Raw genomic sequence first — 26,114 nt, forward strand, 5'->3', positions numbered from 1 at the left:
GCTTGTATATACATGTTACATGTTGCTGTGCACTCAGCAATAATTCTAGTCCCATTATTTACAATTCACTTTAAAACTGATGATCTGTAAGGCTACGCCCAATATTTAGCGCAATTTAAACCATGCCCACTTTTTGCTTTCCTCTGTGTCTAGGGCCCAACTTATGATCCTACATATGGGCCCACTGATTTCATAAAATGTCCCTGGTAAGAGGCCTCCCTGAGCGGTGACACACGGTGGTGTAAGCACTGTGTGGTGGAACACACGGGCTGTTGCTGCGTGCTATTTTACAGACACAACTGTTTGGGACCCTTCCCTATTTACTAGCATGCAGCAACAACCCTAAAGAAGGGGGGGTGCTTTGTTCCCCTGAAACACGTTGGCGTGATTTATTTATTGCTACTCTCAATAAACAAACAATCTCAAATTCACCTTCAGCTTGCATTTACTGGATACCGGGCACTCCTTTCTACCTACCTTAACAAGTTCACGTGTGGAAACTACCTTACAGCTGTTCATAGAGGCAGCAGCCCAGTCCCCCATAAAGGGCCCAGAGCCACCTCTTTCAAGTTGGGCACAAATTATTGGAAGGGAATTCTTCCTACTTGCCCATGGTATCACCCACCAATGACCTGTGACCAATCAAGTCAATTCAGCGCCTAAGAGCTACATACACTTTAAATGTCTTTTATTGAAGAACCATTGTAAATAACTCTCACCTCTTTTTGTCTCACAAGAAAGGCATCAATGAAGCTCCTCTGATCATCCTCATCAAGCTCCTTTAGATGACTGACAAATGTCTTCGTAATATACTCATTTATTGCTTCCATATTGCTGAAAATAGTTTTGTGACTCCCAGGAAACAGGCCAATCACACCAGGGAACATATTGTAAAGCTGAAAAAAATAGATAAAATAACAATGTCCAGTAGCTTGCTAGCAACTCTGCTGTTCCCTGATTACTACACATAAATATAGGGATTTAACCACCACTGTCATCGGCCATAGAGCACCTAGGTTTGCCTATCACTGTAAAAAAAATTGTTCATGATCCAGAAAAGGAAGATTATATAAAGTATACAGGAACAGTGTACAGAAAATGACAAACATTTTAGCTTTAGAATGTGAAAGAGGGGCCAAATGTATGTTTTCACAGTGCGGAGGGAGACATATGAACATCAGTCTATGCAGCTTCTTTCCAATTAGGCCAGTTTCTTAATGGACATGTCAGACAGGTGTATGTATCTTAGTTTTAAACAACAAGATTCTAAGAAAGGTTAGTAACTCATAATTCCCATTGCTTGTAGTGCACAATCATAAAACCTTCTGAAAAAGCCTGCATGGAGGCGCAAAGATAAGTTGTTTGATACCACAAAAACTAATCTTATGATAAAATATAGGGAAGTTATATTGTTTGGGTTCTTTTATGGTGCTACTAGTTCCGGCAGGCGTAGAGTAGGGAAGAGCCAATGGCTCTGTTCAAAACCAGGTTTCCGACCAACCTTTGGCTGAATGACTAAATGTTTGCTAATCCGTCCGTCTGTACCATGGAAGCAACATCATATATATAAGTGTTATTTCTACTGCTTTTATACAGTATCTAACAAAAGTGAGTACACCCCTCACATTTTTGTAAATATTTTATTATATCTTTTCATGTGACAACATTGAATTGGCCCCAATTTGGACATTTTCACTTAGGGGTGTACTCACTTTTGTTGCTAGCGGTTTAGACATTAATGGTTGTATGTTGAGTTATTTTGGGGGGGTTTACACAGCAAATTTACACTGTTATACAAGCTGTACACTCACTACTTTACATTGTAGCAAAGTGTCATTTCTTCAGTGTTGTCACATGAAAAGATATAATAAAATATTTACAAAAATTTGAGGGGTGTACTCACTTTTGTGAGATACTGTATATGACAGAAGTTCATGTCACTGGCCCCTAAGGAAGCAGCAGGTGCTTGAACCTGCTACATCTCTAGGAACCGCTGGCTTTGTAAGAAAAAGGCCAGGTATAGTAGTGACATCACTGCCCAAATATGGCCACTAGCCCACAGAAACTTGTGTGTAAAGTAAAATGTGTAAAGCCTTTACTTTTGCGTTGCATCTCGCATATATAAAATTACTTGAAAGAGATTACTGAAATCATTGGTGTTCCAGCAAGTCGAACATTCTCATTTGTTAGGTTCAGAAGTCTTAGAAAGGTGGGGTCCTCATAATTCATGCGATGTCCAAGGGCTACGGACACAATGATGTTTCCAACTGCAGCAGTTATACTCACAGAATTGTCAAAGGGTTTCCCTACAAATGGAAAGCAAAATGTTAATAATAAATATCTGTATCTTTATACAACAGCTTGGTTAAGGCTGAGCTGTGATGTCTGAGCTGTTTATAGTTGTGTAGACATTGAGCTCCATGGGGACTCCACTGAAACAACTGATCATCATTGGTATAAGCATCGCTATCCCCTCCAGTCATTACTGCACACCAGTGGCAGCTGTGCTCAATATTTTGAGGGGGAGTGGCAAACCAATGCCACCCCCCAAGATGGACATGAAGCCAGCGATCACCAGCACCAACAACCACCCCTCCGCAGGAGACACGGGGGGAGGGGGCTATTCCATCCCCACCCTGCGGGAGACTGACATTAAGGCATCGATCACCAGCACCACCACTCCCCCGGCAGGAGATGGATGGGGAGGTGGAGGGCCTCCTTACCTTAGGAAGCAGATGACGAGTCCACCCAGGATGACACTGTGATCTCCCCTCTTTCTCCCTCCACTGTCCGAACTGGAGTGCTGGATATGGCTGGGGGTGAGCTGTCCATGGAGACCTCACACTGGGGCTGTTCCTTCTCCTCCCGGTCGAACAGGAAGTGGGACCTGAGACTCCCTAGCCAACAATAGCAAATATTAATTTGCTATCGTCACACAAGTGGGTGGGCTCTTCACCCCAAGCCCACCCTTTTTTTAAGCCAATTAGAGCCTTGGGCTCTAATCATGTGCTTCAGAAATAAACTTTGGCGTCCGGCACCCCGCATGTAGATTAGGGGCCAGACGCATGGAATGGGGGGACAGCGCCCCTGCGCCCCGTTTGGATGGGCCGCCTCTGCTGCACACTAAGGGGCTTCTATCTAATAGAGGATGGAACATGAGTGCTTTATGTTATTCAGTGCAGCTTTAATTCAGCAAGCTTTCATAGAAAGTAATGTATGTGTATGTGACCTGGACTGTAGCTGAGAACTGCTGTGGAACTTTTGTTGTTGCTGTATTATCCTTCTGCAGTGTGGACAAGGTTAAACTTAAAAGTTAAGAAATGCAGACGTGCAGCAGCCATCTTTAAAAAGACCACATGGTAATGCTCGTCTATGGAGTGTCTCCAGTGCAGGGAGACAGACCTCTTGGTTGAGTCCCTAGGAGCAGCCTTGAGGAAAGTGATTGGCTGATCCAATGGAGCAAGGAGAGGTGTGGTCAGGAGGACTGAAAAAGAGAGAGGACTGTCCTAAATCAAGCAAACAAGCAGGTGTGTGGGAAAGAGACAGAGCTACTGATGCTGCTACTATTGTTGTTGGATGAATAGATCCCAGCTATAGCAGATCAGAATCAGGTGAGACCTCAGAGAAGTAAAGAGACTTAGAACCTTCTCCCTGGGAGGGTGTGATTTGGATGCCTGGTGAGATCAGACTGTAGCTCAGCACTCCCACCACTTGTAAGGAAGGGAAATAAGGGCTGCCTCAGCAGGATTGAGAGAGATCATCAGCACCTTGATCCCTGTCTGACTGGAACTGGACTTTTACCGAATCAGAGTATGTGTCCGTGGACCCTGAAGAGGGTGCCCTGGGTCTGGTGGGAGACTAAATTCATAAAAGTTAATCTGTTCTCTGCTGGGAACTACTATTCTTCAAGGGCCCTAACTTTGCCAGCCAACTTTTTATTTCGGCATTCGTTGGGCAGTGTGACAAAACAGGGACTGTTATAAAACGTTTTTGGGGTTTTTTTAGGGGTTTTTTTGGATTTGGGTTAGAAGTTGGTTAGTACCATGCAGCACCATATATTTAATTATTTTTTATATTTAATTAATTTTTAGGGTAAGGTTAGTGTTAATGTATTATTTGTACCTATAGGTAAGCCTATAATAAGGTACTGTAAATATCTCCTAAATGTGCAGGATATTTACTGTATATTCAGCCGATTACGTCATCGGTGCATGCTCTCTGAAGGAACGGCTACCCGTGCCATTTCTTCAGAAGTCTGTGCCATGACCGGCGGCACGTCACGCAGCTTCGGAAGGAAGACAGGCAAAGATGGATGCAGCCTCCAGCGGGGATGATGAGGGCCTCCTTTGTAGGTAAGTTTAAAATAATGTGCTAATATGCGATACATACTAGCACATTATGCCTTTACTTTTGCAGGTCAGAAAATTCTTAAATTCTTAAATTTCAGAAAATTAGACAAATGTGTTATTATGTGTTTGGGGGAGGGTGATTAACTGTACAGAGCTCCCAATCCAGAAACTTCACGTTCCACTCTGTTTTAGTATATTTTGCACAGAACACATTTACAATGCTAAATGTTTGTGCTTTATAAGTGAAAAACAGGAGAAATAGTGGCAATGCAGGATATACTGTGAAGAAGAAAACATGACAAGAGTTTGAAATAGACCATTACGTGTCATTCATTATGCTACACCTTGAAAGGTCTGGAACTTCTGTACCAAGTGATCACTTTCTTCCAGAATCCTGTCTTCTATAGTACTTTTTCCCATGCCAAAATCACGTAATGTGCTGATGGTAAATCTTCTCATGGCTTTCCAGTTTTCACCATGTGAAAAAATGATACCTGTAGAAAAGACATTGAGCACATTAAAGTGTCACTTTATTCTACCGCTAGCTCTTAGTATGGAGTCTGGTGCTGAATACAAGTAAAAAAATGTCCCTGATTCCAAACATTGGCCTAAACCCTAAACTGTCCCCAACACTGTACCTGTGATGGAGACATTAGTGTGTGACTTGCTCTGGACCAGGAGCAAAGGTGAATGGTTCTTTTTTTACTCTGTAAAGCAAGGAGGAATATACAGGTGCTGCACATATACAGAAGATATGAAGGTGAATTAGAAGGATTTCAGGAATTATCTGAATTAAAATAAAAAAAAAATGATAAACTTTTTGGAAGCAGATTATGAATGCCTACATACTCTTAAGGCTCCATTCACACTGGGCTTAAAAAAAAAATCTTTTCTCTCGGGAGTAAAAAACACTCATATAGAGACTTTTTTGTACAAAGTCTAGAGGAGTTTAGGAGAGTTTTACGTTTTTTCTGCTTCCAAGCTCAATCAGAAACGCGAACCAGAAGGTTTTTTTTTCTGCCTCTAAAAGTTAAACTCAAAATATGCCTCGTAACGTCCTAATGTACATGGACACATAGGATAATATTGAGTTGCTTCTACAGGCAGAACACAAAACTCCTGTAGAAGCAACGTTTTTTTAAGCCAGTGTGCATTGAGCCTAAAAGAGAAGTTGGGCTTTTTTTTCAAAAATCATACTTACCTAGGTGATTGCAGCATTGATCCGATGCTGCATCTGTCCCCTGTCAACTCTAAGACTGAGAACCGAGCGATCAGAAAACCCCTGATCGCTCTGTTCTCAGAGCTCTCTACTCTGCCCCCCGCACTCACTGGAGCGCTGAGCTGTGGAGGGGACGGGAGAGGCCAGGTCAGACTCTCAGTGGCTTGCTGAGAGGCGGAGCCAGGTGCCAGTCCAAGCATGTGGGCGGATGCTGACTTTATTGTGACCTTGCCCGAGCCTGGACTGGCTCTGTGACGTCAGCCGACAGCAACCTTCAGCCTGCTATCTGCTGAAAATGGGTCACAGGAGTGCAGAACGAACCGCACTCCTGTGAGCCACAGAGGAAGTACAGCCAAATGAGCTTTGGCTGTACTTCTCCTTTAACTAAAAGTAAAAGCACTTAAAAAAAAGTCCAAAGTCACCTGTGTAGATATAGGCATTTATGAGAAATTTATTTTGATAATGGAAGCACTCTAATTTCAGCTACTTTCTATGGAGAGCAGATCTTGTCAGCCCCTCCAGGGGGCACTGTAAAACAAACCCTTAGGCCTCATGCACACTGGACGTTAAGATAACGTTATAAAAACGCCAGTAGCATTGCAGTGAGTTATTCAACATTTTTGCAATAGCATTTTTGAGCGTTTTTTTTTTCAATGGATCAAACACACTAAAAACCGCTGGTGACATGTCCTTGATGACGCCCTGGAGGTAGGGCGAAAAGCATTGACGTACTTCTGGTTCGTGTTAACCATTGATGCAAATTTCCATCTCCGTGGAACGTACACCAATCAGTGGTGAACTTGGATGATTTTTTTTTACTGATGCCTATTTTTGCCAAAAATCCTGTAAGTTGCGCATTGAATGCGCTTGATAATTGATGCCAAACGTTATTTCACTATGAGTTCTCTCTCTGTTTCCCCATCTATGGAGTTTGTTATATCCTTCCTGTCTTAAAACGTCTCCCTGCAAGATTTTACAGAGGAACCATCCAGCATATGCCCAGATCATTTGATTAATGCCTTTTTAATCTCAGTCCGCGAAGCTGAGGCTCCAATAATTTAGGTGAGTGGGGACACCAAAGGGGGAGCCGCTTCAGAGATTCAAAAGTTTTGGAGCACCGTTGCAATTTTCACTGAAGCACCTGAGCACTTTTAGATTTTATGTTTTTGTTTTCTCTTAACATTGATACATTAGGCACTGTTTATTAGGATGTATATTGCTTGATATAGGCTGCTAGCGCTGTTTTATATATTTTTCATTGCTTTAAGGTTGTAGCACCTTTGTGCAGCAGCTGTGGTCTTCCTATCAATTTTCATAAATTTTTGTTTACTCATATTTCACTATTTGAGTTAACTCTCCAAAGCAAGTTTTTGAATTAGATATATTAGATGTACTTAGCCCTGGAAAAATACTCATTGCTTTTTAAGGTACAAGGAACAATTACATTAACCTTTTCCATATTACAGTTTATATGCATTCTTACCCATTCCTTTATCTATTTTTTCAAGTATTGGAATACATGCTCTTTCACCAAACTCCTCTGCATGTCCAACCAGAGCATTCTTCACAGCCTCATACCCGGTCAACACCACCATTTTTTTCATTCCCATCTGAATGCTGAATACTGAGCCATAGGTTTTTGAAAGCTGAAATGGAGAAAAAATGAGACATATCTCTTAAAGACTCTTAAACACACTAACATTTAAAAAGCAAAAATGTTAAGCCCATCTGAACGATCTCAATTTATTACCGTAATGCAGTCATTATTTCAGCTACATGCTGCAGCAAGGGGTAACAAAGGTTAAGGTAAAATTAGGAACAATGGTAACCAATTATAATCAGCAGAGGGACAGTGGATATGAAGATTTAACAAAATGCAGTGAATGATATACAGAATATGCTAGACCAAGAGGAAACAAATACGAGAAGTTCAGTGTTAGGGTTTCCATATACTTTAACACATTCAGGTATTCTTCCTCTGCAAAAAAGTACCACCTCGAACAAAAACGTCTAATCCAATTTTTTGCTTCCTATTTATTGTGTTGTCTTATAGATCAATCCAAGGCTAAAAGACACATTTTCTTATAATAACCCCCCCCCCCCTTGCCCACACACACACACTAACTGGTCCTTTCAGGTATGGGGGAGCATAAAGCATCCCCCCAAGATGCAGCACTCAGGCCTAAGCTGTAATCCCCAGACCCAAAAACATTCACATGTTGGCATCAGCCAATGGATGGTTGGTGAAATTTGGCTGTTTTGCTAGTCCAGCCCCCTCTTTGGCAGGAGTGAAGAAGCATATATAGAAACAGTATTTCTACCGATCCTATATATGCCAGCTTCCCGCTGTCGTTGGTTTCTCTAGCATCTGGCATCTTTAGGAACCACTGGTGTCACCGGGATTCCTGCCATGTAAGCAAAGGACATCACTGCCCAGATAGAGTCACTTGCTATTTTTGGGCAATGACATTGACCAAATATGGCCATGGCCATGGTCAATGATATCGCCACCATCTCTAAACCCTGCTTGAACAAAACCCAGGACAGTGACTCATCCCTAGTCACATGGGAAAGAGCAGGCAGAACTTACCCTTTGTAAGTTCCAACACCATCTAACACAAAGCCTACATAGGGTTAGGACTCTTAGCTCAAGCAAGGTCCATAAAGACATGGATGAGCGAGTTTGGGGTGGAGGAAGTTGACCGGCCTGCACAGGAGTTCTGGCCTCAACCCGACAGAACACCTTTGGGATGAATTAGAGCAGAGACTGCGAGCCAGGCCTTTTCATTCATCATCAGTGTCTGACCTCACAAATGTGCTTCTGGAAGAATGGTCAAACTATCCCATAGAAACACTCCTAAATCTCGTGGACAGCCTTACCAGAGGAGTTGAGGTGGTTATAGCTGCAAAGGGTGGGCCAACTCAATATTGAACCCTACAGACTAAGACTGGGATGCCATTAAAGTTTATGTGCGAGTAAAGGCAGGTGTCCCAATACTTTTGACAATATAGTGATAATATATATATCTCTCTCTATCTATATCCTTATTTCCTTAGCCCCTTCATGATAAAAGTAAAACAAATCTTAATGCTTGATCGCAGTTTTACTAACTCATGTCAAAGTTTCAAAACTGTACATATCATCGTAACTATCAAATATCATTGTAACTACTTTGTGCACCCAAGTGAATTATACCTTATTTTTTCAGGCTTTTATTTGATGGTAAATGGTAATGGATATTTATGGATTTATTTTTTCATTATCAATGGAAAACTGTCAAACAATAGTAAAAATTATTATTTAAAATTTAGCTGCATATTTCTTGCTATTACCATAACCTACCACCAAACAACAACCCAAAATAAATTATCCTGCTCTTGACAATCCCAGAGATACCATACATGTGTATATTAGTTGTTGTTTGTACCTGTAGTAGGGCGCATAAATAATAGTGTTCATTTTGCTGTTTTTTAGCCTACCTCAAATATAATGACACTTAAAAAAATTGTTATCCTACTTAAAATACACTGAACCTGACCTTTGACTCTGACCACACCATTTGACCCTAACCTTCACCCTAACCCTAATCTGACATTGACCTAGATCAAACCCTGATCTAGCAATTTTATCCTTATTTATTTATTTTTAAAACACACTTTTCTTTGTTTACAATTTTCTTCTCTATCAAGGAGAAAAAAAAGATATACTGTATCTTTTTCTCCATTTAATAGGAGAAAACAGCACAGGCTGTAGAGTGACTGATCACTGTGATATCCAATCAGAGGTTATCACAGGGATCAGGTGACTGGGACTCCCGATTCCTGATCATTAGTATGAGACCCAGAACTATCACTGACGACTCTGTGCTGGGAGTGTACTGTGCAGCATGCTTTCAGCACAATTAACAGCGTATATACATGGCCCCACAGCAATAGGGTCAATAGGGGGGCCAGAGGGGGCCCTGACCCCCCCCCCAACATTATGCTGTGCCCCACCATGTGCCCCCCCAATTAAATTTTTTATTTTTATTTTTTACAAAAAGGCAATGTCTAAGAGGGAGAGCGTCCCCAGTCAGCTCTTGCGGTGATTCCTCCCCCCTCCCTCTGCTCGCTGACACTGCATAATGCGAGCGCTCACACAACCACGGCCGCCCGATCTGCTCCTTCCCCTGCATCCTCATTGGCAGGGAGAAGAGTGAGTTGCAGGAAGGACTCCACCAGGACTCTGTTACTGAAAAAACAGACTGATTTCTCCCGTCCTTAGGACAGGAGAACCAGCCTGTAAATTCCAAGAGATGCCAGACCAGCGCTGTCAATAGCAGGGGCAGGGCAGCAAGAGGAGGCTGGGGAACCCCACAGTGGCAGAACACCAGGGCCCGGTGGCAAGACAAACTTTGCAACCCTGATAGTTCTCCCACTGCTTTGGACCCTTATATTTTCTTGGTATGCTGGTAACATATATCTCTTGTTTTCTGCCACCCTGGGGGGCCCCAATACAGTAGGAAGGGAGCTCACTGCAGAACATGTGAAAGGGCCATTGTGGGATCGTAGTAAAGGGCCCCAGGATATATATATAATTGTATTTTATAGTTGCCCCCCTACTTTTGTCCCTGTCCCCCCATGTGCCCCCTCTAAATATGAAAGCTGGAGATGCCACTGCCCCACAGATAAAGACCCACTTCTGTGAGACCGTATATATCTGTACACTTGTCAGGAAGGGATTAAAAAAAACAAGTAAAACACAATTAAGTAGTCAAATACAAGTATTGTAAAGATGTGTACTGTTGCATCCAAATGTGCTCTGAGTATATAAGCTTCAGGGACCTCTTATCACGAAAGATTATGGATGTTAACAGAACAAGACCTATTCTTCAGGAAATCTTTATTTGTTTTTCTTGCAGGTAAATTCACCGAAAAATTTAGTTTTTCAAATGCTTGCTTTAAACCCATCGATTTAACGGATTAAAAAACAGTTACATTCTGGCATGTGCCTGTAATGTAACTGGCCCATTTGCTTGTGCTTTCAATCAAACTGTCAAGCCATCAAATCTGATCACATGTGCAGCATCATGGCAGTTGAGAATCAAAGCCATCAGGCCAAGATGGCACCTTCCTTGGCTGAAAAGGAGGGTTTAGTTCTGTGTGTTTTGCCTTTTCATATATTATTTGTATTACTTGCAATGTGCATTTGAACTTACTAGAAAATATGACTACTGCAGGAAGAGTCAATTCCCTAGCCCCCTCACTCCTTGCATGTCATAGCCCTATCCTATTGTGGGAGTGTCTAATTACTGCCCATGTGGACCCAGCTCTGCCCCTTCACCTCCCCACATAACCGTATTGTTGTACTGATATTTTTTTTTGGGGGGGGGGGGTGAAGGGAAATACCATAGAGTGTTCCTTGATAACTCTGAAACTGCTAGGTTTGCCAACACCACATCCAAGATGACAGCACCCAAAAGCAGCACTCTGAGGGCTGGGTACATAACATGCCTAAAATACATTAAATTGCTTCTAACTGCTTATATGTGACCTCTAAAATATCCACAGTGGTGCCTAAATAATTTTTTAAAATGCTGGCTACGCCATTTACATCATTCATATGGGCAAACAATAGAAGGAAACCAGTAAATTCCTTTTATATATCTAAAGTGTAGCTACCCATCCAAACCAGTGTAAATATAATACAATATATGAGATAAATCAATAAGCATCCCACCTAGTGCATAGAGAGGAATATAATAAATGCAGATCCCCCCTGCAAATGGTGTAATATCTGATCACTAATATCATTGATCAATACGTGCAAATAGTGATATATCATATACATCCAATATTTGTGCTATACCACATTCTCTCCCCAATTAAGATTGAACAGGTGGAGAGTATATTCTTAACTCAGTTCATCATGTGTTGCAAAAAATATATATAATGGTGATAAAAAAATTAAAAATTAAAAAATGAGAAAAAAATGAAAATCTGAAGAATTATATATATATAAAAGTCCCAGCTTAAAAAAATATTTCATAAAGTTCCACCATAAGCAAAGTTCCTGTGAATAGTGACTTTCGTGACAACAACAGTTGATATCCAGTGACTTGCGGTGCTCCCCCCTCAAGGATCCCCACTCACCAGCTCCCTACACCCCTGCAGGGGTAATAGGCATGTAGTGCCAGGCAATAAATGGCGTCTTTGGTTCCAGTAGAGTTGTCCCTGGGGGCTTCCGCTCCAAGTATGATGTACCCGTCAGTGGTCCGGGTTATCCTCATAAGAAAGAAACAGGGCTCCCGTAGTGTGATACGTAATTTACTTTATTAAAAAGCTAGATACACCAGCAAACTAGATAAAATAATAAAATAAAAGGTTCAAACTCCTGCTAAAGGAGCCAAACAATCACACTGCGTCTGGGAAATCAAGCCCGGAGGGAGCTCGTGGATGCAAGCCCTCAGCTGAGTGGCGTGCGCCTCAGCTGCGTTCCACACTCTCTCCGACTTCCGCGTGTGACGTAAGTACGTAGCTCCGGGAACAATGTACTGGGAACAATGTTATAATGAATCCAGACTACTCTGTGCTTGTATGTAATTGTAAATGTTCTTTAATGGGGCTGGACACTCAAGTATATACAAATGCAAATTTGTACTTCTGATGTATTTGTACCGAACTTTATAATTTCTTACGCTCATTTGAGAATGTTGGTTGTTGTACCAAGATTTTTTTTATATCTCTGCCAATAAAAAATAAAAAAACACATTAACTGCAAATACTGTATAACTTTTAGGAAAGTTTTTACTGAAATTAATGATCTGACGACAGGGTCTCTTTAAAGTGATTATGTACCGGTGAAGAAACAACGTAGAAGACATTTATCACTTTTTTTTTATTTAGCTAACATGATAACAGTGTAATGTTTTGGATTGTACTTTTTTTATTTTGTTTCAGATCCATGCTCAGGGAAACATCTTTCAGCTTAGAAATAAAGGCTGAATTCTTGAGCTTTGAGCTTTGGTATGTCAAGGTTTCCCTATACATACTGTTCTTTTACGCACATTCCATAACTTACTGTATGCTGACTTATTTTTAACCCCTTTGGTTAAACAGCAAATAAACAATCATTGAAACATTTTCTTTTTCTTCAGTTCAGAGCTGTTTTACCTACATTGTTTCTTATTATTTTTTCTTTATTTATGGATTAGTATTTATGTAATTTATGTATTTCTTAATTCCTGCTTATATACATTTGGATTATTTAACAGTTCATTTCTGGCATCTGTATACCTCTTGTAACCCACAGAAAATGTTATCATGGGTCTGTTGATTCAGCTCATGGGCATATTGATTCATCAATATGTTTTTAATTATTTACTAGGAGAATTAAATAATGCGTATATTTGTTTTTCTCAGGACAAACCAAGCTTTTATTATCAATATTGTCTTGCAATTTTTTTTTTTAATGTAATTTATAGACAAACATCTTTAACAAGAAGAGTGTTTTTTTTTCTAGTTTGGTAGGTGTTTGTTTTAAAGCAACTAAGTGCACTTCTTTTTCTAAAAATTGGTCTCTTTACAATGACATTGAAATTATCTTCCTAGGTAGAAAGTGTGGTTATTTACAATTCAAAGAAAGGGTTTTTTTATTTTTAATTTTGCACATTTTCTTTTCCTGCAACACTAATAAAATAATGAACAAATCTTATGAAAAAAATCCTAATTATGATTGTTAAAATAGATATATAAAAAAAAATAAACAGGAATTTATAGGCTAATGGAAAAATTGGGGAATTTATTTGGGGATGATTATGGTAAATGGTTTGTTTTACTAATACAAGGGGAAAAAATGTAATTTCCCCTAATTACAATTAAATAATTCTATGAATCAACATTTTTCTTATGAATTTCTATATTGCAAATATTATTTTCCTCTGAGACTGAAAACAAATTTATAAAAAAAATGATTGAAAGAAAAAGTCTTAATTATTAATTGTAAAATAATAATAATAAAACAGCAGAAACTTGTAAGCAAAGGGGAAAATGGGGAAGAGGAGTTATTTAGGGATGATTATGGCTAACCATTTGAGCACTGGAGGGTTTTACCCCCTTCATGATCAAAGCATTTTTTGCTATCCTCACTGTGCTATTTTAACTGGCATTTGCATGGTCATGCAACTCTGTATGCAAATGAAATTTATATCTATTTTTCACATGAATCAAACTTTCTTTTAGTGGTATTTGATCACCACTGGGTTTATTATTTTTTATTATATTAAGGAAAACATTTTGAAAAAAAAAAACCCACTTTCTGTTATAAAACATATCCATAAATTTAGGCCAATATATATTCTGCAGTGATTGGGGGCTGATCTTTCTAACGCTGCATTTTTGAGGACATTAGTATAGTTCTGATCGTGATCAAGATACTGATCCATACAGACACAATACTGGTAATGGCGGTGATCAGTGACTTATATGCCCCGTACACACGGTCAGACTTTGTTTGGACATTCCGACAACAAAATCCTAGGATTTTTTCCGACGGATGTTGGCTCAAACTTGTCTTGCATACACACGGTCACACAAAGTTGTCGGAAAATCCGATCGTTCTAAACGCGGTGACGTAAAACACGTACGTCGGGACTATAAATGGGGCAGTGGCCAATAGCTTTTATCTCTTTATTTATTCTGAGCATGCGTGGCACTTTGTCCGTCGGATTTGTGTACACACGATCGGAATTTCCGACAACGGATTTTGTTGTCGGAAAATTTTATCTCCTGCTCTCCAACTTTGTGTGTTGGAAAATCCGATGGAAAATGTCTGATGGAGCCCACACACGGACGGAATTTCCGACAACACGCTCCGATCGGACACTTTCCATCGGAAAATCCGACCGTGTGTACGGGGCATTAGTGTAACTGTGATAGTGTGGCGTGCAACCTGGCACCAGTGTTGCCAACCGCCGCTAATTTATGGGCAGCCCGTAAATTTCACCCTATTTTTGGGGTGCCCGTAAATGTCCATTACGGAGCAGTGCCCGTAAAAAAGATGGCTGCAGGCCGACAGCGCTACTGCGCATGCTCCATTCCAAAGCCTGCCGGGTTCAGGAGAACTCGTAAACGCTTGGCCAGGCGCCATGGGCGGGCGCATGCGCAGTGATGTAATGTCGCCACCTGGTGCCATTTTTGAATAGCTGACGTTCGTTCTCGGCGGGGCCTCACCACAGCAGGGGTCCGGGGAGGTCGATGATGTGCCTGCTGATGTCACCCCCCCGCTCGATGCCTGTAACCTGTGCGGTGCCAGGTGGTGGGGGGTACCTAGACATGGCATGTGTCAGTGGGCACAATCTGCAGCTGGGATCTCAGTGCGCTGTGCCCGTTGCTGGGTCAGCATGCTGCAGGGTCACTGTCCTGCTACTTGGCAGCAAAACAAGAAGAAGGATCATGATGTCACAATGCAGAGGTGCGTCCCTGCTGCTCAGAGCATCCATAAGGACTAGAAAAGGAAAGCTGCTTCAAATTCCATCCATCCATCCATGATCCAGGTCAGTCAGACGTCATCTCAGATGTATTGTGCTATACTGAGCCAAGTATGGAGGAGGAGGGAGGACAGATAGACAGAGCGACTGAGCAGGAGCCCCTCCTGTACTCTCTCCCCACAGCCTCTAACCCCTGTACTCTGTCTGCACAGCCTCTGACCCCTGTACCATGTCCGCACAGCCTCTGACCCCTGTAATCTGTCTGCACAGCCTCTGACCCCTGTACTCTGTCTGCACTGTCTCTGACCCCTGTACCATGTCCGCACAGCCTCTGACCCCTGTACTCTGTCTCCACAGCCTCTGACCCCTGTGCTCTGTCCGCACAACCTCTGACCCCTGTACTCTGTCCGCACAGCCTCTGACCCCTGCACTCTGTCTGCACAGCCTCTGACCACTGTACTCTGTCTGCACAGCCTCTGACCCCTGTACCATGTCCGCACAGCCTCTAACCCCTGTACTCTGCACAGCCTCTGACCCCTGTACCATGTCCGCATAGCCTCTGACCCCTGTACTCTGTCCGCACAGCCTCTGACCCCTGTACTCTGTCCACACAGCCTCTGACCCCTGTACCATGTCCGCACAGCCTCTGACCCCTGTACCATGTCCGCACAGCCTCTGACCCCTGTACTCTGTCTGCACAGCCTCTGACCCCTGTACTCTGTCCACACAGCCTCTGACCCCTGTACTCTGTCCACACAGCCTCTGACCCCTGTATCATGTCCACACAGCCTCTGACCCCTGTACTCTGTCCGCACAGCCTCTGACCCCTGTACTCTGTCCGCACAGCCTCTGACCCCTGTACCATGTCCACACAGCCTCTGACCTCTGTACCATGTCCGCACAGCCTCTGACCCCTGTACTCTGTCCGCACAGCCTCTGACCCCTGTAATCTGTCCACACAGCCTCTGACCCCTGTACTCTGTCCGCACAGCCTCTGACCCCTGTACTCTGTCCGCACAGCCTCTGACCCCTGTAATCTGTCCACACAGCCTCTGACCCCTGTACTCTGTCCGCACAGCCTCTGACCCCTGTACCATGTCCACACAGCCTCTGACCCCTGTATTCTGTCCGCACAGCCTCTGACCCCTGTACTCTGTCCGCACAGCCTCTGACCCCTGTACCATGTCCACACAGCCTCTGACCCCCTCCTGTATCATGTAAATGGGGAAATATGTTTTTTTACTTTTGTTTAACTTAAACACATTGCTAATAGCACTAGCTACATGTTTATAGTTTAAATATTGATATTTGCACTGCTTAGCACTGAAAATGGGCATTGTAGGTACTTTTTAGCAGTGTCAGTAAAAAATGTGGCTCTGCCGGTAAATGTCATGATTTTTGCCAGTAAAAAATTGGTGGCGTTTGTAAATTTTGGGGTCCTGCCAGTATATTTTACTTTGGGGGGTTGGCAACACTGCCTGGCACTAACTGACACTAACTGGAAGGGATGTTAACTGATTGACACGGACGTCACTAGTAACACTAATAGAGTGATCAGTTATAATACTGTACACTAACACTGTACTAATTACACTGGCTGGGTGACAGGAGTGATCAGGGGTTAATTGTGTGTCTAACAAGTGTATGCAAGTATATGCATGCTGATTTCTTCCCTTCTTTAATTTCTGAACATCAAGGAGGAATCCAGCCAGAGTCCATACCCCCCCAACCGTTGCAGATTCGCCGGGACCGTCCCGCGATTGCAAGTAAATCCTGGCGTCCCGCTAATCCAGCTGGAGTCTCGAAATGAATTGCGGCACTGGGCTCCTTTAATACATTGTAGCCAATCACCAGGGAACCTCCCCTGCACCTCACACACTCTAGCCTTCTGCAGGGAGCCCGGGCATGCCACAGCCCGCCCCTAGAGAAGATGTCACAATTCACGAATGCAGGCTGGCAAACATTACAGCATATGGAGTAACTTCAAGTCTCGCCCACCTGTTGCTGATTGGAGGCAAGGACTCGTACTGGGGACTGGCCATTTAATTCAGGCAGCAATACATAACTCTGGCCCCGTCCACCTGCTGTCGATCAGAGAGCAAGGAACAGGTTTCAGCAACAAGCAGAGAAAGTGTGTGAGTATGGAAGTGTGTGTATGATGTTGTGGTCTGTATTTGTATGTATGGGAGTGTGCGTGTGTGTGTTTATATGAGTGTATGTGTATGAGGTTGTATGGGTCTATATGTGAGTGTGTGGGAGAATGTCTGTGCGTTATTCTGTATGTGTTGCACTGCCAAACAATAAATATTGTGAACCTACCATAAAACTCAATGAAATGCATAAATACATAATATAACTATCACCATGAACAATAAATAAATATAAAGTACAAAGTTCATATAAAGTGAAGAGTAATGTTTCATCCAGTGTTGTACTTGATTGTTCATTCATCATTTACGAATTTTCATGAACTTCTTCAATCAACTATTTATTGATTTATTTATATGTTATGAACTTTACAATCACGTATTTATGAATTTATTTATTACACTTCACTTTATTTTGAATTTTGTACTTTATATTTATTCATTGATAATGGTGGTAGTTATATTATGTATTTTTTTATGGTGGGTTCACATTATTTATTATTTGGCAGCACAACACATTTGTTTTGGTGGTATTCTTTGTATTATTGTGTGTACATACAGTAAGTGTTGCTGTCATTTGTTGATATAATGTTTTGTGATTCTGGTTATTGACACTTTAGTGCAGGATAGTTTCCCGTGCTGAATCCTGGAGCTCAGAGCCGGAACGAATTCCAGCACTAAGCTCCAGTAACTGGCCTGATCAGTAACCGACCTGACAGAGCACGCTAGCATAGACACCCAGGAAAACCTACCCTGCATCCAGTGGCGTAACTAGAACCTTCAGGGCCCCGATGCATGAAACCATGAAAGGCCCCCCTGACCCCCAGGCAGGGCCCTTTCCTCCGAGCACGGTGGCGGACAAGGCCCGGTCGCAGACCAAGTTCTCCATTTTCCCCCCGCTTCTCCACCTCTCCCTCCCGCAGGCATTCAGTGGCTGCAGGAGGAAAATGGAGAGATCGGTTCCTCTATGTCGGTGTTTCTCAATCTTTTTTCAGTCTGGGCGCCCTTGAAGTATACCCCTAGGTGAATGGGGCTGCACTGCAACCACCCTACAACTGTGCAGCATAGTGATGATGCATTTAAAGGGGTTGTAAACCCTTGTGTTTTTTCAACTTAATGTATTCTATGCATTAAGGTGAAAAAACACCTGGCAGTGACCGGCCCCCAGCCCCCCTCCCCCCCCCCCGTTTTACTTACCTGAGCCCTGGAACTTTACCTGGCGGAGACGTACTCTTCCTTTGCCCGGGGTCCTGGTGCTAAGAGGATATGAGCTTGGGGGGCTTTTGGAAGGGAGAGGACTTGTGCTAGAAGGGAGATTGGAGTTGAAATCCCCCACCCCCACCTTCTTGCACAAATCCTTTCCCCTCCTAAAGAGCCCCACTCACATATCTGCCCAACCTTCTAGCACAAGTCCACTCCCCTCCCAAAGCACCTCCAGCCCACTTTCTAGCACAAATTCTCTCCCTTCCCAAAGCATCCCCCCCAGGACATATCTAACCCCCCTCACCCCACCTTTTAGCACAAGTCCTCTCTCTTCCCAAAGCCCCCCCAGCACACATCCAAAGCCTGGGTTATGTTTAACCATGCCCTTTAAGCTCCTCCTGCTGATGTTTGGCCACACCCACTTTTTGCCACAGTGCACATAGTGCACCGCAGGTCTTTGCCTCCCTGAAGTGTCCCCAACTTTCAAACTTGAGAATGAGGAGGTATGAGAGTCTGTTTATAATCACAGAGATGTGTGCTGTGATTGGCCACAGCCTATCAGCAGGTATACAGCCTAAATGATTGGCTGTATCCTGTTGACAAACTCATGCTGTGGCCAATCACGGCACAGGTCAGCAAGGGCTGCGCACATGCATGCTAGGAAACCAGGAAGTACACCGCAACATACGGGTACATCACAGTGCCTGGCTTTACCGCCCACTTGTAGTAAAAGTACTGCGGACAGGCAACAAGTTTTTCAATGTATACATTATTTATTTTACTGTTAAAGGGAAAACAATACCTCCATACCCCTAGTGCCAATAACAATAATTCAGCAAATCAATATTTTATTATGAATTTAAATGTAAGTATTCTTTATATTTTTGTTGTCTTTTATTTAGGAATCTACCGAATCTACTAGAGTAAGTTCCCCTGAAAGACTGCTCCACATTGTCTCAGCTATTACAATGAAGAATCCTTTTCATCAGTGAAAGTAAAAAGGACCTATACTTTAGACAAGTTTTTCTCAACCTTTTTTTGATCAAGGCAACCTTTAAAATTAAGCACAATCTTGAGGCACTCCCAAAAAAATAATCAAATAGTTTTACATAATGTAGCAACATTCATACATGTAGGACACTCAACATTAAAGATGATTTATTTTCCAAGCAATTACACCTTTGCAATGTTATGGTGCACAACAAAAACCTGTGCCTTCATGGAACCAAAAGGCAGGCTTGATCCACCCACTGGCTTGTATACAATTTTTGAGGAATTGTAGGCATTTTGCCAGGGCACCCCTGAAGAAACCTGAAGGCGCCCAAGGTGCCTGGGCACCCTGGTTGAAAAAGGCTGCTTTAGATAAAGGAGGCAAAGTACATTACACTGTACAGCAGGAACCATTAGGTGTCTACTTCTAGCATATCAATGCTCTTTTACCTTCTCGATTCATTGCCTGAGCTTTCTAAAAATTTGATACAAATGCCTACATTACTTTCTGAAAGTCATAATTAGCACAGAACTAGAAACCACCTCCTTATTAGAATTACTGTTATACCACGTACACACGATCGGACATTCTGACAACAAAACCGTGGATTTTTTTCCGAAGGATGTTGGCTCAAACTTGTCGTGCATACACACGGTCACACAAATGTTGTTGGAAATTCCGATCGCCAAGAATGCGGTGACGTACAACACGTATGACTGGACTATAAAAAGGAAGTTCAATAGCCAGTGCGCCACCCTTTGGGCTCCTTCTGCTAATCTTGTGTTTATCTCGTGTTAGTAGAAGTTTGGTGATAGACGATTTGTACTTTTTAGCCTTGTGCTTTTCAGTTTGTTACTGCTTGACAGTTTGTGCTTGTGGGTTCGTATTTGTTCTTCAGTACGTGTTGTCAGTTTGTTCCCGTCTTTCAGTCCGTCTATTTAATAGTTTGTATCTGTTTTCAGTGCGTTCTTGTCTGCTCGTTTCTGATTTTCAGCACACTCTTCTCAGGCCTTTTTCAGTGCATTCTGTTAGTTCTGACGAGCCGACCATTTCCTAGCCATGTTGCGGGTACATACTCGTCGTAGAGTTCATGCTGTGCAAGGGCTTGGTGTTGGAGTTCTTGCTTTGACCCAAGTCCAGTCCATGAACAGAATGAGGAGGAGTTCATGGACGAAGAATTGGTTGCTCCAGCAAGCACATTTGCTGCGGGAGATCTGGGAGAATAATCCTGATGATTTCAGGAATTATCTCAGGAAGACGGACCCCATTTTTCACCATCTGTTGGCTTTGCTGTCCCCTTACATTACGAAGCAGGACACCTGCATGCAGCAAGCCATCCCTCCCGAACAGAGGCTAGTCGCTACCTTGCGGTACTTGGCGATGGGGAGAAGTCTCCAGGACATCAAGTTTACAACTGGAATCTCCCCCCAGGCTCTGGGAATCATTATTCCAGAGACCTGTTCTGCCATCATTCAGGTCCTGCAGAAGGACTATATTAAGGTAAGTTTTCTCCTTTAGCATCACATTCTATGTATTAATGATTGCTAATGTATTATATTTCTTCCATCATTCCCTAATCACCATGATTGTAATATGCTGTGAATGCCCTCTTTATCCCCATGCATGCTGGAAGCTTTTAATACTCCTTTTTTGACCTTCATGCATATTTGCCTTCACCAACCTCCCCAGCATGCTATCCTGGGCCCATTGATATGCCAGACGGTGTCTAAAACATGTTTTAAATACATTTATGTTTTAGAAACTGAACTCATATTTCATTTAATTTACTGCTTGTGTTTCTTATCTGTCTCCTAGGTTCTCCAATGGCCTTTTATTTTTGGTCCTTTTCTTCAATAGTGCAAACGTAATTTATTTGATACATGAGGTGACAATCTCTTCTTCAGGTAACTATTATGTTGTGGGTCTGCTACACACACATTGTTTCTGTTGTTAATGTATGTAATGCATTGATGATAAAAATAATCATCCTTTCAACTCCATAAATTAATTGCTTTAAATCCCTAAAATGGCCTGATTGGGTCAAATTTTAGAGCAATGTGGGGGTTATTTACTAAAGGAAAATCCACTTTGCACTACAAGTGCACTGCAAGTGCACTTGCAAGTACACTGAAACTGCACTGAAAGTGCACTTGTAGAGCAAAGTAGATTTGCCTTTAGTAAATACCCCCGTTGTCACTGTAACTACAACAACTTACTCCAAAAACTGGTATTGAGCATTGAAAGAAGAAGCCACACATTGTTGAGTATAAAACATTTTACTCCGTGCACATTCACATGTGCATTATAAAAGGGTTTTTTAACAAACCAACATCAACACATGGTGTATAACATTTATGTTTGACAGTAGAATTAGCCTTTTTTTGGTAAAACAGGCATGTTTAAAACCATAACATACACAACTCAGGAACCTACAAAGTTCAACTTTGATAAAGTGAAGGCAATAGGAGACATTAGTATGTCAAAACTGTGTTGATCTTGCCTTCATTTGATGGGGTGATGTCATCCCTGTAAAAGCCAAATTTTGAAGATGCACACAAACTGGGAGTCAAAATGTGGATTTCCCTCCTGATCCCATGCCTAATGTCAACATGTGCTAGCTCCCATCATGGGGGATCAATGGATGTGTTTCGGGGGTGCAACCCCTTCCTCTCATCTACTTAAGTTGCGAGGAAGGGGTTGCACCCACAAAACGCGTACATTGATATCCCGTGATGGCAGATAGACACACTTTGTGCATCTTCAAAATTTGGCTTTCAAATTACTTTAAAACTTTAGTAAAAATAAAAAATTCAACGACAAACTGTTCAATTTTTTAGGGTTTTAGATTCTGCCTAAAACATCAATGATGTTCTTCATTTTTTTTTTTTTAATACACATTTTTATTGAAGATTAGTACAAAGTACATAGTGTGTAAAAAAAAAAGCATTACATGAGAAAGGCTTAACTGGTCCAGTACACTGTATACCAGATGTAATTACAGTAGTCATAGAGAAGTAATTTACTATATGAGACAACAAGAGCTAAGGAGGCCTCCCAGCTGGGAGGACCTTAGAGCCAAAGAGAAAGTTGGGGGGTCTCTACATTTAAGTTTGACACTCATATAGTGGAAATAAATGCCTTCGAAACTATATAATCGAGAGCAAAAAAGAAACAAACAAAACATTAAACAATCAATAAGCAACCACTAACATGTGGTACTAAATGGGCTGCGGGGGAACCCAATGGATTGATAGAAAATAATGCCACAAAATTAAGGAGTCCACATTTGATTGGTACAAGAGAACCCTGAGTGTTTAAGGAACCCATGATTTCCATTTTCGATCATACACACGCATAGTGTCTGTAATTGTATATGCAATTTTTTCTATAAGTTGAATGACAGACATTCGTCTAAGGACTTGGTCCCGTGGGACCGTGGGAGTGCGCCAGTACAGGGCTATACACCAGTGGACCACACTAAATAATGTATGAGACAATTTTTGATCAGGGGGAGAAGCCCCAGGTATATCTGCAAAGAGTAAGCCCATCTGATAAGTAATAATAACCTGTGTCCCCGTTATTTCAGCCACCTTGGTTGTAACCCTCTGCCAGAGGTCTCTTAAGGCCACACAGCTCCAGAAGATATGCAAATGGGTGCCCTGTTCCAAACAACCCCTAAAGCAGTGCTCAGAAACAATGGGGAAGAATTTATTCAATTTAGCGGGTGTATAATACCACCTTGTGTGTAGCTTCATCACTGTTTCCTTAACCGCCGCAGATCTTGTACATTTATGTAGGTTCATAATCCTATCAGTCCACTCCTCGGGGGATACCACCTGTCCAGGTTCTGCCTCCCACTGAATCAGAGCAGAGGATTTCTCAGGGAGGCCAACTCCTCCTATAAAATTGTATAACAATGAGATTATCCCCTTGTCTCTGGATGTTGGGCCACAGAGATCCTCAAATATGTTAACAGTTGATGGGACTGGATTAGGAAAGTGTGAGTTATAGAAATGTCTGATCTGAAGATATCTGAAAAACTCAGACCGGGGTAAGGAGTAGGAAGTTTGTAAGGATAAAAAGGAGTGGAGCACTCCATCACTTTGGAGGGAGCCAAGCGTGACCAGATCCGCAGCTATCCACAGGGCAAAAGAATTAGGGTTAGGAAAAGCAGCGCTAAATAAGGGATTACCGACATGTCTGTCCTGGGGTACAAAGGCTTTACCAATTTCAACAGTTTCTCCAGCATTCCCCTCCTCTTTATTTTGGTATGACCCCTAATAAATTTTTAATTTTTGTTTTGACAAATACTTACCTATTGTTTTACTTCAAAAAGGACAGTTTGTTTGTCAAATTAACAAGGGACACCAACACCAACCAACCTCTTTGATGTTAAAAAATACAAGATAATAATGGTGTTGTGGTAACTTGACACACAAAACGATAAAAAATATTATGGAGATCACTATAAAAAAAAATATTCTACAGATCTTGAGAAAAAAAAAAGAAAAAAAGGAGATTACATTGTAATTCCCGCCTTCTGGAGCCTGCAGCGCCTATGATGGACGTCACACATCCGGCAGTCCCGGCATTGAACCAGTGGGATGTCCAACATAGGCATTGCAGGCTCCAGAAGGCGGAACCTGCTATGTCACTTGGCCGTGCTCAGGGTCAGTTCGGTCCCCGTTCGGTGGCGGCGCTCAGGGCTAATAACAGAATTGTGCATGCCGAGACCCGGGACTTTTTGGGGACCCACTCGGGGCTCCAGCCCCCATCATCCCCCCCAGCCCCCCCCCCCAACGCTTTCACTCCTGTGCTCCTATAAGGCCATGTTTTGTACATCACAATATTGCAGCTATATACCAGGCATGCACAGTAGTGGCTGGTCTGTATGGTTACCACGCATATGTGGAATCTCTCAGCCATATTGTAATGCAAAAAACATGGAGGCAATATCTTGCTCATGCACCGTATGGTACTATCACTCACACGCACATAGACAGGACATCAGCGCCATGATTTTTATATCACAACGTGGAGGGGGAAATCCTGTACATGTGTGGTAATGTTAGTACAGACTGACCACTATCACGCATGCCGCCATATTCCTGGGGATTTCTCGGGAGCACGGGAGTTCTTCCCATGCTCCCAATTTGTAATGTACATGATTGAGCAGATATAGCATTCTACAATACAAAGGAGTAAATAAACAAGGCACGTATGGGGGCTACACTGAGCATGCACTGGGCAAAGTCTGTGTGAGTACTGGGAATAAAAATACCAATTTATGATGCAATGGGATTGATTTACTAAAGGCAAATAGACTGTGCACTTTTGCAACAGCAGTTGCTCCAGAGCTTAGTAAATGAGGAAAAGCTCTGCCAACTTCCATTACCCAATCATGTGCAAGCACAAATGCTGTTTTTTTTTTTTTTTCTTGCATATGATTGGGTATTCTTTGTAAAGTGAAGATTTACCTCATTTACCAAGCTCTGGTGCAACTGCACTTGTAAAAGTACACAGTCTATTTGCCTTTAGTAAATCAACCTCGAAGCCACCATATTGACAGATGGAACCCTGACACTACTAACCAAAGTCAATTAAAGCGGAGTTCCACACAAAATGGAACTTCCACTTTTCGGAACCCTCCCCCCCTCCGGTGTCACATTTGGCACCTTTCAGGGGGGAGGGGGGTGCAGATACCTGTCTAAGACAGGTATTTGCACCCACTTCCGGCATAGATTCCCATGGGAGTCTGCGCCTCTTCCCGTCCCCACCGCGATGTCTCCTGGGAAGCACACAGCTCCCAGGAGAGAGCGGGGACCACTTGGGACGCGCAGCGCGACTCGCGCATGCGCAGTAGGGAACCGGGAAGTGAAGCCGCAACGCTTCTCTTCCTGATTCCCTCACCTAGGATGGCGGCGGCAGATGCCGAGAACTGAGCGGGTTCTCGGCGTCGCCTGCCGACATCGCTGGACCCTGGGACAGGTAAGTGGCCATGTATTAAAAGTCAGCAGCTGCAGTATTTGTAGCTGCTGGCTTTTAATATTTTTTTTTTTTTTTTGGCAGTGTGGGTGGACCCCCGCTTTAAGGAAACCTTTTTTTAAAGATTGGCCTTTGTTAGTACATTTTTTAATTTAACCACTTCAATACCGGGCCCCTTTCTGCCCAGGCCAATTTTCAGCTTTCCGTGGTCATGCAATACTGTACCCAAACTAAATTTTTATCATTTAGTTCACACAACGAGAACTTTCTTTTGGTGGTATTTAATCATCACTGGGTTTTTTATTTTTTGCTATATAAACGAAAAAAGACTGAAAATGTTGAAAAAAAAGTGTTTTTCTTAGTTTCTGTTATAAAATTTTGCAAATAAATAATTGTTCTTGATGAATTTAGGCCAGCATTTATTCTGCTACATTTTTTGGTGAACATAACCCAAATCAGTGTATAATATTTAGTCTGTAGGAAAGTTATAGAATCCACAAACTATGGTATATATCTGAAAATTGATCAATCCTGATGTACTGACGGCCTATCTCATTTCATGAGGCCCTAAAATGCCAGGACAGTACAAATATCCCCTCCATTGACCCCTTTTTGGAAAGACAGTCCAAGGTATTTAGTAAGAGGCATAGCAGGTTTTTTGAAGTTGTAATATTTTGTCATAACTATTGGAAAATTACGGGAAAAAAAATCACAATTTTTTTTTTTTTTTTTTTACATACTGTCACTAATGCA

At 42.3% G+C, this 26,114-nt stretch overlaps 1 protein-coding gene across 1 annotated transcript in view; it reads right to left on the reverse strand.

Annotated features, from left to right (window-relative positions):
• The window catches only part of LOC141141151 (uncharacterized), a 193,800-nt gene that overhangs the window by 165,194 nt on the left and 2,492 nt on the right, over nt 1-26,114 (reverse strand). Inside the window, exons 2-5 of the mRNA XM_073628855.1 lie at nt 7,052-7,214; nt 4,694-4,843; nt 2,146-2,306; nt 720-896 (exon numbers count right to left, since the gene is read on the reverse strand). Of these exons, the coding sequence (XP_073484956.1) occupies nt 720-896; nt 2,146-2,306; nt 4,694-4,843; nt 7,052-7,214 (651 nt within the window). The remainder of the gene's footprint in view (nt 1-719; nt 897-2,145; nt 2,307-4,693; nt 4,844-7,051; nt 7,215-26,114) is intronic.

The sequence above is a fragment of the Aquarana catesbeiana genome, linkage group LG04 (genome assembly GCF_042186555.1).
Source record: "Aquarana catesbeiana isolate 2022-GZ linkage group LG04, ASM4218655v1, whole genome shotgun sequence".
Lineage (NCBI taxonomy): Eukaryota > Metazoa > Chordata > Amphibia > Anura > Ranidae > Aquarana > Aquarana catesbeiana.